Consider the following 16,956-nt stretch of genomic DNA (forward strand, 5'->3'; position numbering starts at 1 on the left):
ATGGCCAATCAGCACCGGCGTAGGCTTCCCCGGGAAGGCACCGCAGCCAATCCGGTCTCTCCGCCTCTGTTTCAGCGAAGGCATCGTCGGTAGCCAATGGGGTTCCCGTCCGCCTACCCGCGTCAGTGCCGCCCTCCGACCGGCAGGGGGCGCCTCGCTGGCGGAAGCGGAAAGGCCGGCCGGAAGCGGGCGAGCGGGGGAAGCGAGAGAGACGGGCAGACAGAGAGGCCTCGGACGCCGTCTCCGCCTCGCCAGCCGCGCCGCCCGAGGAGCAGGTGAGCCCGCGGGGAGCCCCAACAGGCGCCCTCCGTGCCCGGAAACCCCCGCCCCCGCCGCCCCCCGCCCGCCCTGCAGGGAAGGCTCAGCCCGGGGGGGCGGGAAAGAGGAGGACCGTGGAAACGCCCCCTTGCCAACTCCCGGGCGGGATACCCCTGCAGGGTGGGGGCGCGCAGGGTTTGGGGTGGGAGGGGCCTCCGCGGGGCAGGGAGCCCGAGAACAGCCCTTCCCCCCTCCCCGGGACTGGCCTCTGCCAGCTGGAGAGCAGAATCACTGGGGTGGCCAAGCGGTGCCTCTCCAGGTGGCCATGGACTACACTGACCATGTGCCCCTGCCATGGTCTACACTGACCATTGGCCCCTGCCATGGTCTACACTGACCATTGGCCCCTGCCAGAGTGGATCTCCAGATGTCCGTGGACAATAATAAGTGACTATAATGACCATAAGTCCCTGCCATGGACTACAGTGATCATGAGCCCCTGCCATGGAATACAATGACCATAAGCCCCTACCAGCGTAGATTTCCAGATGTTCGTGGACTACAACCACCATGAGCCTGTGCCTGTGAAGGATTGCCCCCGTTTGGCTCTGCGATGCAGTGGTCGAAATGGGTTGGCTGCTGGGAGGGATCGCAAAGGTTGCGGGGTCAGTCATGCCTGGATGGGCTGCATGGGAGCCCCAGACTCTGTGCAGGAGGATGTCGGCCGACCCGCCTCCGTGCCCCACCCAAGGGGGAAGAACAGCAGGGGTGGGGACCAAGGCAGCTATTAAGACAGCACCAAGTATGAGTCCAGGGGCTCCTTTAAGACCAGCAGAGGTTAACTCTGGGTGTAAGATTTCATGTGCATGCACATTAGCAGCATCTGTCGAATATAAACAGGGAACCGCATAGGCTAAGTCCACAGGATCCCCGATGTCCGTTTTGAGGATATATAAAAAAATCTTTGGTTGGATGGATACTAGGAGACAAGAAAGATTGACCACTTTACTGTTATAGAAAACACTTTGATTCTCTGAGTACCAGAGGAAGGATATAACGAAAACAAGGCTATACCTAGGCACGTGTTTAGAAACTTGCCTCTGCCCTAACCTCTGCATCGCACTGGCTCTGCAGCTGTTTCTCCTCAGTGTTGTGGTAAGCAAGGGCCAGCGCCTACCCCAGACACGTTTTCTGATCCTGGCAGAGCAAGGCTGGGGAGGGAGCGCTTGAATCCTTGATGCCTTCAAGCGTGTCTCTCTCCTGCTGGCTGATGAGCGTGCAAGACACCAGCAGCAGCAGTGCAGTTGTAAATCAGTCAGTCTTGCTGCGTTTTGGAGGTAGCCATGGTGGGGGGTGGGGGGGTTGTTCATCAGGTCAAAGCGTGCACGGTATATCGGCATCTGATCACAGACTCAGCAGCACCAATGTGAACTTTAAAAACAACAGGTACCTCTTGAGTCTTTCTTTGTGGGGGTGGAACAGAAATTCAGTTTTAGTTGAGTTAAATCCTGGATGGCAGTGTGTCCGGCCGAATGGGAAGGGAAGGCAGATTGGCATTTGTGTTTCAGCTTTCCTGTCTTTCTCTGCATCCATGAGGGGGCTTCCTTTGGGACCCCCCCCCCCGGCCTCATTTGGTCTTTGCAAGGCTCTGCGTCAAGATCCCCGGTGGTGACCTACACAGCATAAACAGTACACACCCAGCAGTTAACAAAAAGAAACAACAACAACAAAGGGAAAATGTTTGCATTCGTTTTTTGGCTACATTTGTCTGGAAGCCAGGAAACGGTACTAACAAAACATGATGTAATTTCCCCTTCGTTTGACTCACAGGGAAAGGAGGTTTGTTTTGTTTTGGGGGTTTGGGTGATGGAGCCTTTGCTAGCGGCTTGCCTGATGGAATGTGCTGGGGGATGGCGATGGCCAAACAGCCGGGGCCAAGGGCAGAGCTGGGGCTCGAAGCCAAAGAAAACAAAAAGCCACGTGAGGGAGGCAAGCAGGACCCCCTGGCAGCAGCGGGGCTTTCGGTCGCTGTGGGCCTTCTGGCTTGCCTACGCAGGCGCAGCACAAACGAAACAACCAGAAGCAAAAGTGAAATAGGAACTCTTCGTGGCCTCCTCTCCAGCAAGGCTGGTTGTTTTGCGCGACCCCAATGGCTACTTTTCTTTTCTTTCCGTTTGTCGAGTTGAAGGGAGCCTTTGCTGTGGCCGACCGGCTTCAGGGAGCCTGAAGGCTTGTAAGGGAAGGTCACGACCCTGGTTTCCTGTTCTAAATCGGACAGTTTGTTCAGCGGCTTCCTGGGGGGGGGGATGCAGCCGAAATGCAACAGAAGGAGAGCCTTTTGCGTTCGTCCACCTTCAGATTCAAACTTTATTACAGTTGTTCAGACCGAGTTATATGAAGATTCTCTCTAGCTGCTTTATCAAGTTTTGGAGAAACGGGGAAAGTTTAGGAGGCGAGGGCGACCAGAATGACCGGGAGGGGAGATTGCCCGGGAAGGCCAGGGTCCCGATGCCATAGACGGCCACAGCAAGAGCCCTCTGAATGTCTCTGGCCTAAACCTGATGGCTTGTCAGCTGCCCTTCAGTTGAGAAACAGCAAGCAGCCTTCTTCGTCTCTTTAATCTTTGGCTGTCTCTTTTGCATTGATGTGTTCGGATGGCAAGAAGAGACTGACCCCCCCCCCCCCCGTTAACCTTGGTTTTCTTTCCACTGAGGGATGGTCCTTCCTTCCATTCTTCTCAGGCATCAAAGAGGAAGGGGCAGGAGGGCTTCACTTCACAGTCCGTGCTTCTCTCTGCCGTGCCATAAATCCTGCCCTGTACAAGTGCTGTATGAAGTCTCTGAACCTCTCTCATTAGTATCTGTGAAACGGGACGGTCAAGCAGCTCTCTGTGTTGCCTTCTGCAGGGGTTTCAATGCCTCTGCCGCGTTCTTTGGCATTCTGGATCATGCCCGTGTCACAGGGCAAGCCTGGGCACACCTGAAGCCAGTTTGAAGCTGGTGCAGTTGAAGCCCATTTAAACCCGTGGGCATAGGCTGGGGTAAACTGCCCAGGACTTCTCCGTTAAGAGTCTCTAAGTGTAGAACAAAATTTGAGTCCGGGGGCATCTTCAGGACAAACAACATTTAATTCTGCGCTTACGCTTGTGTGTGTGTGTCTATATACGCTTCTTCAGCTACGTTGAACGAGTGTGGATGCACACCCAGAATTGAACTTTTTTCGTGCTAAAGGTGCCCCTGCACTCAAACTACGTTCTGTTGCTTTGGGCCAGGAGGGCTGCCCACCTGAATCTCCCTCAATCGCTAGCCTCAAAGTATTTTAGCGTCCCACCCATGTATTTGTACCTGTCCTGCTTACATGAAAGGAAAATCATGTTGGGAAAAGTTGAAGGAGAAGGAGAAGAATCGGGTTTTTAGTGCCCCACCATTAACTACTTGAAGGAGCCCCAAAGCGGCTTCTAATCACCTTCCCTTTTTCGTCCCACAACAGACACCCTGTGAGGTAGGGGGGTTGAGAGAGCTCTGAGAGAACGGGGCCTGGCCCAAGGTCCATGAAGGAGGAGGGGGTCCATGAAGGAGGAGGCTTGCCAGAGTAGAGGCTGCTGCTCTTAACCCCACCCTGAGATGAGCACCCACGTGCTCCCGTCTGCGGTCTCCCCAGCAATGCCCGGCTTCCTTTTGTGAGGTATCCCCTTGTGAGTGTCTGCTGGAATTCCGCAGGGATTCTTGCAGGAGCAGAAGGCAGGGTGCGATTTCGAGGGGACGCCGTCCAGTGGTGAGTGCCCAGTCAAGTCCAGCTCAGCCGAGGAGAGCGGTTTGGGATTGGCAGCCAGCCCACCCGCCCTTTTGGCTTGAGCTCCGTCAGAACTTCATCCTCACAGCAAAATAGACCTGAGCCGCAGGTTCATCCCTCCCTTTTGCACAAGACACGGTGTCCTGCTTGAGAGCGGCAGCTTCTAACCTGGCGAGCGGGTTGGATTCCTCTCTCTCCCACAAGCAGATGGCTGGGGGGCCTTTAGCCAGTCACAGTTCTCTCAGGGCTGTTCTCACAGAGCTCTCCCTGCTCCTCCGACCTCACAGGGTGTCTGTTGCGGGGAGAGGAAGGGAAGGGGATCGTAAGACTCCTTCAGATAGTGAAAAAGCAGGGGATCAAAAAGCAGCTCCTCCTCCTCTTCCTCCATTTCAGTCCCTTTTCAATATCTTCTCCTCCAGCAGAGAAGCAGCCGCTGTGCTGAATGCTGTTGCGGGGCCTGGTTTTGGTTTCTGCAAAACAGCTGGGCTTTCGGTTTCAGATTCCCCCCCCCCCCCCCGTTTCCTTTACCCAGTTTGTCTCTCAAGCCGGGTTTACCGTGCATCTGGCGCATGGCTTGGGGTGGGCTGCAGGTTCAACCTAGGTTGCCTTCCAAGGCTGGACTCAGAAAACTGAAGGAAAGAGGCAACATCTCCCACTCCCCAGCCCCCCCCCCCCACTCATTGCCTTTCCCCAGCTAAGGGCCCCCTCCCCCCAATGGCTCTCTTGTTGTTTGTTCTAGAAGCCGCATACTCAAGAAGTGGATGTTCATGATAACATGTCCAATGTTCCCGTGGATAGAAGCCTCAGACAGCAAGAGATCAAAAAGGGACTGCAGTTTATCCAGTAAGGCCTCCCTCGCGCCCAGGCGTCTTCCGGGGCAGGCGGTGGGAGGCACCAGCCGGGTGTGCCGGGGCCCAGGCCGGCCAGATCTGGGGAGGGGAGCCAGGCTGGCCCTCGGGGAGTCCAGGGTTACTCTGCAGGGGCAGGGCAGGACCAACGACCTCTGCCCCTTTTTGGCTTGGAAAGCCCCAGCAGGGTGACAGCTCGGCAGCACTGAATGAATTGAGAATGGGGTAACCCCTGGTTAAAAAAAGAGCTTTCTGTGCCCCCCTTCCTTGGTGTGTGTGTGTGTGGGGGGGGGTTCCTCCAGTTCTCTTGGGTCCCTGCGATTTGGGCAAGGTCTGCATTGGTTGTAATATATCCTGCCTGGTTTCTCCTAGGTCTACGTTACCCTTCCCTGGGGCACAAGAGCAATATGAGGTAACTTCTCTCCCTTCTCTGAGGTGGGTGGAAAGATGGCAAGTGCAAGCAGGGTGGTGAAGATGGCCACGGGGGCCTTGTGGAGGTGCAGGGCTATGGCCGGCACTCCGTACATTGGGAGGCTTTTCCTAACAGGACCTCAGCCATACCGGAGAGACGGTGTTCGAATGCTGCGTGTGTCCCTGATTGATTTGCCACTGTCTTTCTTGGGCCGGATAGTGGCTCACCCCTGGTGCTGGCTCTGAGAGCGCCCACCTGCCTTTCCTCGTCAGCTCTGTTTCGTGTTCCAGGTCTTCCTACGAGAGCTTGTCAAAAACCTGTTTAACGAAGGGAACGATGCGTACCGGGAAGGCGACTGGGACGGCTCGCTGAACCACTACTCGGAAGCCCTCAACATAGCCGACTATGCCAACGGCGAAGGGATACGCGTTTCCGGTGACATCCTAGAGAGGATGCATGTGAACCGCATTGCGTGCTACTCGCAGAAGGTGAGGGGGTCGGGCCTCGGCCCTTGGACAGAAGTTGCCTGCCTCGCTTGGCCTCTTTGTGGGTGACGGGGGCAGGGGGCGCTGCTTGGGAGACCACCAGGGCCTTTGAGGGTCAGGCACAGTTCCTCCAAACTAGATCAGGCCATGTGGGTAGTAGAGAAATATCCCTGGGCTTCCAGGGTGTCATGGATCGGGTGTGATTTATCACAGCCAGGCAAGTGGGGAATTCACGGTGCGGAACAGCAGCCGTTCCTTGGCTGGAAGGTGCCGGGATTAAAAAATTACGAAGCCGCTGGACCCCCCTTGCTGAGAGAAGCCCATTGACCGTCTCCTTGCACAGACATGATTCATAAGCCAGGTCCTGCTGCATGGTGACCGCGGCCTGTTGCCTCTTGACCCTCCGTTTCGGTGGCCGGACGTTCTAAGCCCTCCTTCTCTTTTGTTGTTCCCCACTCCAAGGGCCTGCACGAGAAAGTCCTAGAAGACTGTGACGTTGTTCTGAAGCTGAACGGGAACAATTTCAGAGCTCTCTACCGGAAAGCCCGGGCCTTGAAGGAGCTGGGGAGGTATAAGGAGGCTTATGACGCCGTGGCCAAGTGCTCCCTGGCCGTCCCACAGGCAAGCGGCTCTTCTCGGCGGGTGATCTGCTCTGCATCGGGGGGAGTAAGGCACCTCCAAGGGGTCTTGCGCCCCCCCTCCCCCTCTCGTGCTACGAGAATCTCTCAGATCTGTTCCCCCCTGAACGATCTGCCCCTCGGAGAGCTTTTCTGGGACAAAAGGAGAGGGAGTCTTGCTTCATAAAAGTCGCAGGGGTCACCTGTCCTGTTTTGTGTCCTTTTGCTTTTAAAACAGGATGAAAGCGTAATAAAATTAACCCAGGAGCTTGCTCAGAAGCTAGGATTAAAAATAAGGAAGGCCTACGTCCGAGCAAAAGTGAGTCCCCGGGATCGCTCTCTTCTTTTTCTTTTTTCGATGTCGGTTTTGAACCCTGGTTGTTCTGTTTCGGCTGCTCACACCCGTCTGCTTGATTGCAGCTTCCCATCAACTCTGCCTCTGGGGGAGTGTCCAGTAAGGTAAGAATCACTCCCGTCTTTCTGTGAATGGGACGTTCGGGCGTAAATGGAAGGGATCCCCTCTTAGGAAAAGCAGGGATGGGAATCTTGACACGAGCACACAGGAAGCTGCCATCGAATGAACCTGGCCTTTGGTCATCAGAATCAGCGTCGTCTGCTCAGACTGGCAGCTGCCCCTGCCTGGTCCTTTTAGCCGGAGATGCTGCAGCCGGGGATTGAACCGGGAACCTCCTGCCTGCCAAGCAGAGGCTCTCCCGCTGAGCCACAGCCCCTCCCCTGCATTTCTAAACCTGGTGGCCCTTACACGGCTAAATCATCTTGCGAATGCTGCCAGCTCTTGGCAGGAGGTTCATAAAGCAACAGTGGGGAATGAGACACGTTCTTGTTGGAGTTTGCTGTTTGCACTCCTGGGGGAAATGATGCTCAGAGCATGTCCCCCGCAGGCCGCTGGAGTGCCAACTTAAGCAGTTTTTCTTATCTGCGGTTTTTCCAAATTGTACCAAGTGGCGTCATGATGAAATGCGTAAACAGAGTTGGGCGTTTTAGGATTTCGAGAACCGTGTCCGTGTTTCCCTCTCAGTAGCATGTTGGGTGGCATGGTGTTCGTTGGTGTGCTTGGCTTGAATTTCCAAACGAGGCTGCTTTTCGCCTTTGGAGGCCGTGCCTGATGCCTTCTTAGCATTTCCCAAATACTTTGCAGTCCTTGCCCAGAGGGGCTTCTCGGTCTCTCCTTCATCCTTACGCTGCCAAATCCGCCTTGGGTGACTGCATAAAAACCGAGACCTATCTTTGTGAGGCGGTTGCTGTGCAGAACTTCCTAACTGGGTTTTTTCTTGCTTGCAGAGTTCAAGTTCCTCGATAGAAGAGATAGAATCAGGTGAGGCTCCCTGGACTATTGACCATCTGGACGCGGGAAGGTGTCCGGACTGAGCAATTCTGTGCTCCGTCACCAGAGTTGTTTTGATACCAGCCGGCTTAGAGGGGCTCCCTTCGTCCCCCTGGCTGTGTTGGTTCCACACAAGCGCCAGATCCTCCAGTCTAGCTTGTGGGGGGCAAATGGGGTCGATCCCTGAGTGTGCAGCCATGATGGTTCAGGGAGAACTGGGCAATCTGTGTCGCTGCTGTCTTCGCCCCGCCCTTCAGAGGATCTCTGTTCTGAGGAGATGTCCTTGCCAACCAAACTCTCTTTCAGATTTTTCCAGCTGGAAGGAAAAGCCTCTTTCGTCCTCCTCCAGCTTCACTCCCGAAGCCCCTGGGGACCTGGCCCCCTTGCCGGCCGCGTCTGGGGCGGGGCTCCCGAAGGGGGAGAAGGGCGCTCTGCCTCACGCCTCGATGACCAACGGGGGCACAGCCTTCCCTCTGCCCGAGAGCTGCCTGGACTGTGGGGACGGAGACATCATCCTCGGGGACGAGCTGGACGAATTGCTGGACTCCGTCTCTGACCCCGGCGAAAGCGTCCTGGTAAGCAGTTTCCTTTGGAATCGAGTCGGCAGACGCTCCGTCAAAATCGGAGGGAACCCCCCCTCCCCCCCCGCATTCCCGCTTCCCACAGTGCCGTCCTGCAGCCCCTCAGTCTGCCACTGGAGCTTCTCCTCCTGAATGGGTTCTGCTCTGTCAGAGGCCCATCTTGAAGCAAGCCCCAGGCTGGCAGGTGCCAGCGGCAGGCGCCAGTTTCCCAGGATAGCAAAGCTCCAACGGGAACGGGAAGCAGGAGCCGGGACGTTTGGGGGCCTCCTGGCTGCCTGACCCGTGACGCGCTCCCCTTCCTCTCCTAGCCCAGCTCCGTGGTCCGAGGAGCCCTGCCGGTGGCCACCATCACCCCCAGCATCCCTTTCTCGGCCCCTCTGCTGGGCACCCTGCCGGTCGGAGCCGGGTTTGTCCCTGCGGCTGCCTTCTCCGAAATGTATTCCCAGCCCTTGGTCTGCTCCTTGGACAACTTTTGCTCTCTGAGTACTTTTTCCATCAGTGATTCTAAAAGAGGTGAGATTTGCCAGCCTTGATTTTTTTAAAGACCTAACAGAAAGGTGTGTGTGTGTGTGTGGGGGGGGGGTGGTCTGGATAAAAGCCCTTTTCCTCCCTAGGCCAGAGTTTGCTTGGATGGGGCATCCTTTAAGGTGCCCCCTTGTAAGGCAGACCTCCTTCTGGGAGGGGTGGCTCTCTGGCTAGGACTGCTGGTGCCTGGTGGGCATCTTCTGGAGCTGCTTCCTGGTCCTGCCCCAGGAGTTAGAGCAGAGCGGGCGGTTTCTGCACGTTGCGCTGGTGCCCCTCTGGCCGGTCAGTTGAGGATTGCGGGGCCAGGCGATGGGTGAAGGACACCAGGCTCCTCTGGCCAGATGCGGCTTAACTTGAGATAGGATCACCTTTAGAGTCTGTCCAATCTTGAAATTCTGCCTTGAATCTCACTGTTGTTCCAAGGTGTTCAAACCCACCGGGCCTCCTTCCCTTCCTTTTTGAGCCTGACTGGAGTTTCCTCTTTTTGTCTTGCGGCCGTTCAGATATGCCCAGCTCTGCTTCTAGAGACGGCACGTCGGCCCTGAACAGCAGTTCTCCTCTCTTGCTTGTAAGTCTCCGTGCAAACTTTCAACAGATCCTAATTTGTGGACATTTAGATTCTTTCTTTGTCCAAAATTGTAACAGGGATGTATTTTTAGAGGCAGAAGTACAGGAAACGTGACGCTGGAAGGTTTTTTTGTTGTGCTTTTTAAAGAAAAGTTTGGCGTTTGTGTTAAGGACACTTCCTGTGCCTCGGTTTGCTCTATTTATATATATATATTGGGGCTTATCGTCCGCCCGTTCTTTGACGACTCAGGGTGGGTTTGTGAATGCTGGGAGTCGCCGCCCACCGAAAGACGGCCACGCTGCTTCTTCCCCGCAGATGAACGGGCCGACGAGCTTGTTCGGGTCGGAGAACTACGTGGGGATCTCCGGGCCGGCTCGGAACGACTACTCGAGCGTCTTCAGCAGCAGCAGCCCGGCAAGCCTTCCGGCCTCAGTGCCCTCCTTGGTGGCGAGGAACCCGCTGGAAGGCACCCACGAGCTCCGGCAGGCGTGCCAGTTGTGCTTTGTCAGGACCGGTAAGGCGCCCCCGGGGGAGCAGCTGCAGCAGGCGGCCTCAGCCTTATTCAAGCGACTTTGGAAACGAAGCGCTTGGAGGTGGCTCTTCAGTTGTCGGGTTGTAGCCGAAGAAGGGCCAAGCAGTCATTCCCTTGCTCCAATTTGTCTCCCAGGCCCTAAATTGCTGGATTACGCCTACCACCCCAGTCTGGAGCACAAGTGCAAGAAGGACATGCTGATCGGCAAAATCAAGAACTCCGAAGATAAATCGTGGAAGAAGATCAGACCGAGGCCCACAAAGACACAGTATGTGGGGCCCTATTATATCTGTAAAGGTAAGGAGCCCCACCTTGGGACAGACATTTGCCCAGCGAGGTGTCGTGGTTAAGATTGGCGGCTTCTAACCCCGCAAGCTGGGCTTGACTCCCCATTCTTTCTCCACACGTAGCCAGCTGGGTGACCTGGGCCAGGCACTAGTCCTGTTAGAGCTGTTCAAGCAGAGCAGTTCTGTCAGAGCTCTCAGCCCCACCTCCCTCCGAGGGTGTCTCTTGCAGGGAGCGGTAGGGAAGGCGATGGGAAGCCGTTTGGAGACTCCCTGGGGCCATGGAAAGCAGGGCATGAAGCCCAACTCTGCTTCTTCTCCTCCTCCTCCTCCTTGTGCCCAGATGTGGCTGCCGACGAGGAGTGCCGCTACCCGGGCCACTGCACCTTTGCCTACTGCCAGGAGGAGATCGACGTGTGGACCCTGGAGCGCAAGGGGGCCTTCAGCCGCGAAGCCCTCTTTGGGGGCAGCGGGAAGGTCAGCCTGACCGTCCCCCGCCTCCTCCAGGAGCATCACGGGCTCTTCATGTTCCTTTGCGAGGTGTGTCCTGCCGCTCTCCTCTCGGGGCCTCACGGCGCCCTGCGTTTCGGTCTCACCCCCCAAAGATCCAGGACCCCCAAAGTCCCTGCAGGCCCGGAAAGGTCGGGGGCCCCTGCGGTGCGGGGCAGGAGTTCTTGCTGCTCTGAAACGCCTTCCGTTTCTCATTGCAGAAATGTTTTGAGCATAAACCCAGGATCATCAGCAAGAGGAATAAGGACGACTCTGCTTCTTGCTCTCATCCCGCTATGCACGACTTCGAAGACAGCAAGTATGTCTGCCAGCCGCTGCGGCCCCTTAGACTGGAAAAGCAGCAGTTGTAGCTGTGGCCCCGGGGCCTGTTTACTAGGAGATAATTCCGGCTCTTGTAGCCACGCAGCTCTCCCCCAGGCCAGGAACGAGGGAGCCCTTCCAGTGCTTGTGTGCTGCTATGTCACTGCTCCTAGAAGCTCGAAAGGGCGCGCTAACCCTGCAGCCGGGGCGGGCCGGCCACATTCCCCTCCGTCTGGACATGCCCCTTGTGTGAGTGTTCAACGCCAGGGCTGTGGTGGAGATTCCACTCCGAAGCTGCCTGTGGCTTGTAGAGGAGCTCGGCCAGCCACCAAGCGCCCCTGAGCGAGAAATTAAACCTTGCAGGATTCCCTGACTGCCTCCTGCTGTCGAAGAAGGGAAGGTTTTCCAGGCTGTCCGCCCGGCTTGGAGACCTTGACGAAGCCGTCCCTTTGCTCACGCTTGACCTTGCTTGCACCCTTCTCCCATCCCCCCCCCCTATCAGGTGCCTTGTCCACATCTTGCGAGAAACGACCGTCAGGTACTCCAAGATCCGGCCTTTCCACAGCCAGTCCCAGCTGGACCTCTGCAGGCACGAAGTGCGCTACGGCTGCTCACGGGACGACGAGTGTTTCTACGCCCACAGCCTCGTCGAGCTCAAAGTGTGGATAATGCAGAGCGAGACAGGTGGGCCCGCCACGGGGACGGCACTCTCCAAGGCGCCTCTGGGCACGGGCAGAGTGCACTGTTGTGGCGCCACACGTCCTGGCGTCTCTGGAGTTGGAGGGAGGGCGTTTGGATCCCAGCAACAGCTAAGAAATCCTTTCAACTCACTGTGCTAGAGGAAGGCCATATTTGCAGTCTCCTTGCCGGTCTGGCTTTTGCGACATTAGTCCTTGTCACCAACTGGATAAGCAGCATTTACTTTCCTCCGCGCAGGACCTCTCAGCTTCTTATACGCTGGTCCTGTTTGCGGTTCTTTTCGTCTCATTCCACCAGGCTGTCAAAAGGGGGGCTTCAGTGTTGAGTCCCCCCTCTGGGGAGTTATTTCTAGAAGCGAAGGTGTTGTTGGAGGAGGAGGAGGAGGAGGAGGAGGAGGGCTGCTAGCGCTGACGCAAGAGTTAGAACTACCCCGGTTGTCCTTTGTGTCTCCTCCATTACAGGCATTTCTCACGAGACTATTGTGCAAGAGTCCAAAAAATATTGGCAGAATATGGAGTCGAATGCCCCCGGCACCCAGGTATTCCCTTTGCTTAGCCAGGTGCTCTGGTGGAAGCAGGTGCACTTGTCGCTCAGGGAAGCGGAGCTGACATTGTCCCAAAATGCAGAATGGGGGGGAGGACAGAGGCTCAGGCGGTCCGCTGGGTGAACTTGAGCCAGACGGTCCCTCTCAGCCTGGCCTACCTGGCAGGGGGATGGTGAGCATGGAATGGGAGAAATTCTGGGTCTCTTCTCTTAGATGCTCCCAGTGTGTGGCACTAAAATTTCTCTCTCTCTCTCTCCCCTGGCTTCCAAGATTATCAGCAACCAAGCCAAGCACGGCTCCCTGAATCTGAAGATGAAGTTTGTCTGCGCCCAGTGCTGGAGGAACGGGCAAGTTAGTGAGCCGGACAAGAACAAGAAGTACTGCAGCGCAAAAGCCAGGCATCAGTAAGTGCCTTTTCCTTCATTTCATTCTGCTGGCAGCGACACACAGAACAGTCCTTCTGCCAAACAGCTGTGGCCACGAGCAAGAAGGCGGAGTATGAATCAATAAGTACTGAAGACACGTCCAGTTTTCATTCGTTGTTAAGTAAATGAACTTTTAAGCTACTCCAGTTCCTAGAGCGTTACGTTCGTGATCAAGGCTGGGCTAGGGATTGTTAGAATTGAGCTGTCTCCTGGCAAGAGGAGAACTACAACCACTGAGCCCAAAGGAGGGGGCGTGGGGGGGGGCGGTGTTGCTCTCCGAAACGGTGGAGCACCTGGAAGACGACTCAGAGAACAGGGTTCCTAGCCAAGCCTCCCAAGCAAGAAGTGTTGCCTTGGAGGGGCGTCCCAAGAGGCTAGTCCCTGCAGGTCGGCTGAGCCGGGCCAAGACGGCGCCTACTTGCTCAGCTGCACTGCCCTGCCCCTCCCACCCAGATGCAGATTTTGGGGGGAAGTTTTTAAATTTATTTCGGTGTGAGACTCCTCCGGACCTGGCTGTGCCGTGGGTCTTGAGCGACGTATGTTTTCGGCCCCAACTCCTGCAGGTGGACCAAAGACCGCCGGGTGGTGCTGGTGATGTCGAACGAGCGGAAGAAGTGGATGACCATCCGGCCCCTTCCCGCCAAGAAGCAAGTGCCTTTGCAGTTCGATGTGAGCGAGACCCTCAAACCGGGGCTTCTCTGGTGGGGCTGGGGGTGGCGGAGGGTCTCTTGCCTTGGGGGGGGGATTACCACTTCTCGGGGGCAGGAAACGCACGAACCGGGGTTCGTTCTTGACCCCACATCTGTTGGGAAAGGCGCAGCGTGTTGAAGAGCAGGTGTGGGAGGGATCGTCTGTGCCCCCACCTCACTGTAAAGCCCTTGAAATGTAGTGGTAGTCAACCGGTGGTCCTCCAGATGCCCATGGACTACAATCCCCATGAGCAAATGCTGGCAGGGGCTCATGGGAATTGTAGTCCATGGGCATCTGGAGGACCACAGGTTGAGTACCCCTGAGGACCAAGTACAAAATTGCCCCCAAATCATTCCCTCTTTTGGTGAAATACTACGGCAGAGAAGGCACTCACGCAGCCTTCCTTTCAGCCGAAGAGCTCGGGATGATGTATGAAGGACAAATAGGTTGGGGGTGGGGGCCCCCTCCGTCTTTACCACAACCTTGTGAGGTAGGTTTAGGCTGGGAGCGGGGCGGGGGAGATGCAGCCCAGCCACCTGGGGCCCATGGCTGAAGAGGTCCAGCACGCTCTCCGGGACGTCTCACGGTGGTCTCACGGTTATCTTCTTCGGCCAAGTCGTCTTTTGTGGCCGGGAGAGAGACCTTGTTTTCGGGTTCTGCCAGAGGGTTCCTGGCCTGACTTGCTCACCTTTTTCTCCCCGGTCTGTCTTAGCTGTGCAATCATATTGCATCGGGCAAGAAATGCCAGTATGTTGGGAACTGCTCATTCGCTCACAGCCCTGAGGAGAGGGAGATGTGGACCTATATGAAGGAAAACGGTAGTAAGTACAGAACTTTCCGGTGTGCTCTCAGGTGCCTTGCGAGCCTGCAGGGCAGGGCGGCTCTGTGCCTGGCCAGAAGATAAATAAAAGAACGTTGCCTGGCTCTGTTGCAAGGATCTGGCTACCCACCGTAGGCCTGGGAAAATTCTACTGAAGAATTCCCTTCTGGCTTGACATTGAGCCCAAATTGAATCCCCTCTGAAAGGTGCAGGGCGACAGCACCCTGGCTCCTGCAAGCATGGCTTCAGATCAGTTTGGGAGTCCCCGGAGGCCCAGCGGTTCTGGGACCTGGCTGTCCAAGGAGAGAGCTGCTCTTGGAGCAGGGGGTCTCTCTCCTGTGGTCTTTGTTAAAGTTGCCGGCCGTGTTTGTTAGCGGTGATCTTGCTTGCGACTCTGTTGCCACCGACTGATCCCGCCCCTGCTCTGCTCCTCTAGTTCAAGATATGGAGCAGCTCTATGAAATGTGGCTGAAGAGCCAGAAGCCCGAAAAGGGGGAGGATCCCGCTGCTCAAACCAACAAGGAAAACGGGAAGCAGATTCACATGCCGACCGATTATGCCGAAGTGACGGTGAGTCCCAGGGGGCCGGCCCTTCCCCTTCCTGGGCAAACAGCAAGGCCAAATCTTGGGGTGCAGGCAGAGGTCTGCCAGTCTGTGCCGATTTCCTTCCAACTCCTCTCTGGGATTCCTCCTTGTCAGTCCTTCTGACGTGAGCTCTGGGCACGGTGAGCCACGTTCTGCCTGAGTCCGTTCTTCCAGGAAGAGCAGAGTTTGCCCGACTCGTGGGTTGCGTGTGGGGCGCTGCCTTCCTGACGTCGCTAATCCCGGGGCTTTGTCACCCCCCCTCCGCCCCCCAGGTGGATTTCCACTGCTGGATGTGTGGGAAGAACTGCAACAGCGAGAGGCAGTGGCAAGTCCACATTGCCTCCGAAAAGCACAAGGAGAAGGTGTTCCACACGGAGGACGACCAGAACTGCTGGCAGCACCGCTTCCCCACGGGGTATTTCAGCCTCTGCGACAGGTGGGTGTCCTTCGGCTCTTTGGGGGGTGGGGGGGGTCCGTGGGCACCGGGAAGAAAGGGGCAGCCCAGGGCAGCTCGACGGATGAAGGGGGTGGGAGGCCTTCCCTAGGGAGAAAGGGGCAAGAGGCCGGGGGCCTGGCTCACCACCTCAGCCCCAGGATGCCCTTCCTCGGTCACCTGACCCCTTCACAAGACGTGTGACTCGGTTTGTCCTTTGCAGGTCTATGGCCGGCGCTTGCGTGGAGGGAAACAATTGTAAATTTGCCCACGGGCCTGCTGAGCTCCGGGAGTGGGAAGAGAGAAGGCAGGTTCTACGAATGAAGCTCAACAAAGCTAGAAAGGACCACTTGATTGCTCCGAACGATAATGACTTTGGAAAATATAGTTTTTTGTTTAAAGATTTAAACTAACACGATAACAGGTGCATTTGCGTGACCCGATGGAAGCATAAAATCAGAAATTTGACAGTAATCAAAAGCATGAGACAGAGAAGCTGCAGATTTCTTCTGCTTTTCTTGGCCTGTATTGTCCCTCCTGAAGAACAAACTGTAGTCGATTGTGTAGGGGGAAAGTCAGTGCATCTGTGTGTGCTCAGATGGGACAGAACGGTGAACTAACAATAAAGCAAAGTCCGAAGTCTTACGTGCTGATTCACCTTCTGTTGGGTGGAAGGAAGGTGGGCCACGGCAGGAGGGTGGAGTTGTCAGGGCAAGGAGGGGCCTCGTGTTGGTCCCTCAACCAGAAAAAAACAAAAAACAAAACAAACCTTTTAAGGGAAGTTTATACACAGAAACCAGCTGTCTGGAGCTTAAACAATAATGACGGATGAAAATTCTTCAGATGTTTTAACGGAGAGGATTTGTTTAAAAACAAGTTTGCTATTGATGTCTACGTAGGTTGCTTAATAAAACAAACGGATTTTCTTAAAAAAAGATTTTAAGCGAAATAACCATTTAACGGCAATATATGTTGAATGGGGGTATTTTTCTCTCTTTGTATGTTTCCATATAACTCGCTGGGGAAGAAAATTGGGTCTTGGAAGGAAGACGCGTATAACTTTTTTTGAAAATCAAGTAGTTAAAATTCTGTTTCTTGGTCTTTGCTGTTTAAATGATGATTTTGAAAGATTCCACTTGTATATCCGTATTGTGTATTGTATGGACCAATATGCCTGTAATAAAATTAACTTTCCATTAAAAACGACCATTTCCTACATGTGTCTCTTCAGTGCCGGCCGGATCGGAGACCAGAGTCCCCCGATGGGTGTGCCTGGCGTCCTCATGGAAACCGCCCTGGGGGGTGGCTGAGCCTTCACATGTGGGGCTGACCCCCCCTCCCCCCCCCGTAATCCCACCAGCTTCCATGGCAGGCAGGGGTGGGGGGATTCAAAGCAGCGCCTCCCGCCACTGTGGTCTGGCTGGCCAGCACACCCCACGAGCAGCTCCCAGCAGCCACATTTACATTCTCCTTTGGGGAAATCAGATTTGTGCATTTTTTGGAAGGCCCTTCTGCAGAAACCAGCCCTGCCCCCTGCAGCACGCATGCCCTGGCATGCTCCCAGTGGGGTTTTGGTGGCTTTCACTGCAGCCTTTTGTCTGAGCAGGACAAACAACTGGACCGACCCATGAATGGCAGGCAGGGCCAGGGCTAAGGGGGGGGGGACCCCTGCAAAGGGGGTGCAACAGCCTCCCTCCCCCTCT

General features: G+C 55.8%; 1 protein-coding gene across 1 annotated transcript; it reads left to right on the forward strand.

Annotated features, from left to right (window-relative positions):
* The first annotated feature begins 116 nt into the window (after positions 1 to 116).
* ZC3H7A (zinc finger CCCH-type containing 7A) lies at positions 117 to 16,459 on the forward strand. The gene is made up of 23 exons (XM_077316123.1): positions 117 to 275; positions 4,790 to 4,893; positions 5,271 to 5,310; positions 5,601 to 5,798; positions 6,258 to 6,416; positions 6,651 to 6,731; positions 6,833 to 6,871; positions 7,715 to 7,748; positions 8,064 to 8,332; positions 8,647 to 8,851; positions 9,367 to 9,431; positions 9,747 to 9,945; positions 10,099 to 10,260; positions 10,591 to 10,787; positions 10,958 to 11,055; positions 11,560 to 11,741; positions 12,218 to 12,294; positions 12,571 to 12,704; positions 13,289 to 13,394; positions 14,128 to 14,236; positions 14,672 to 14,805; positions 15,093 to 15,256; positions 15,477 to 16,459. The coding sequence occupies exons 2-23, from the start codon at positions 4,826 to 4,828 to the stop codon at positions 15,664 to 15,666; spliced, it is 2,910 nt and encodes a 969-aa protein (XP_077172238.1). The 5' UTR covers positions 117 to 275; positions 4,790 to 4,825; the 3' UTR covers positions 15,667 to 16,459.
* Positions 16,460 to 16,956: the final 497 nt, after the last annotated feature.

Source organism: Paroedura picta, chromosome 17 (genome assembly GCF_049243985.1).
Source record: "Paroedura picta isolate Pp20150507F chromosome 17, Ppicta_v3.0, whole genome shotgun sequence".
Taxonomy (NCBI): domain Eukaryota; kingdom Metazoa; phylum Chordata; class Lepidosauria; order Squamata; family Gekkonidae; genus Paroedura; species Paroedura picta.

Coding starts and splice junctions, on each gene's coding strand:
- ZC3H7A (XM_077316123.1), top strand. CDS start 4,826: ATGTCCAATGTTCCCGTGGATAGAAGCCTCAGACAGCAAGAGATCAAA. Junction 12,705..13,288: donor AGCGCAAAAGCCAGGCATCA/GTAAGTGCCTTT, acceptor CAACTCCTGCAG/GTGGACCAAAGACCGCCGGG. Junction 14,806..15,092: donor CCGATTATGCCGAAGTGACG/GTGAGTCCCAGG, acceptor TCCGCCCCCCAG/GTGGATTTCCACTGCTGGAT.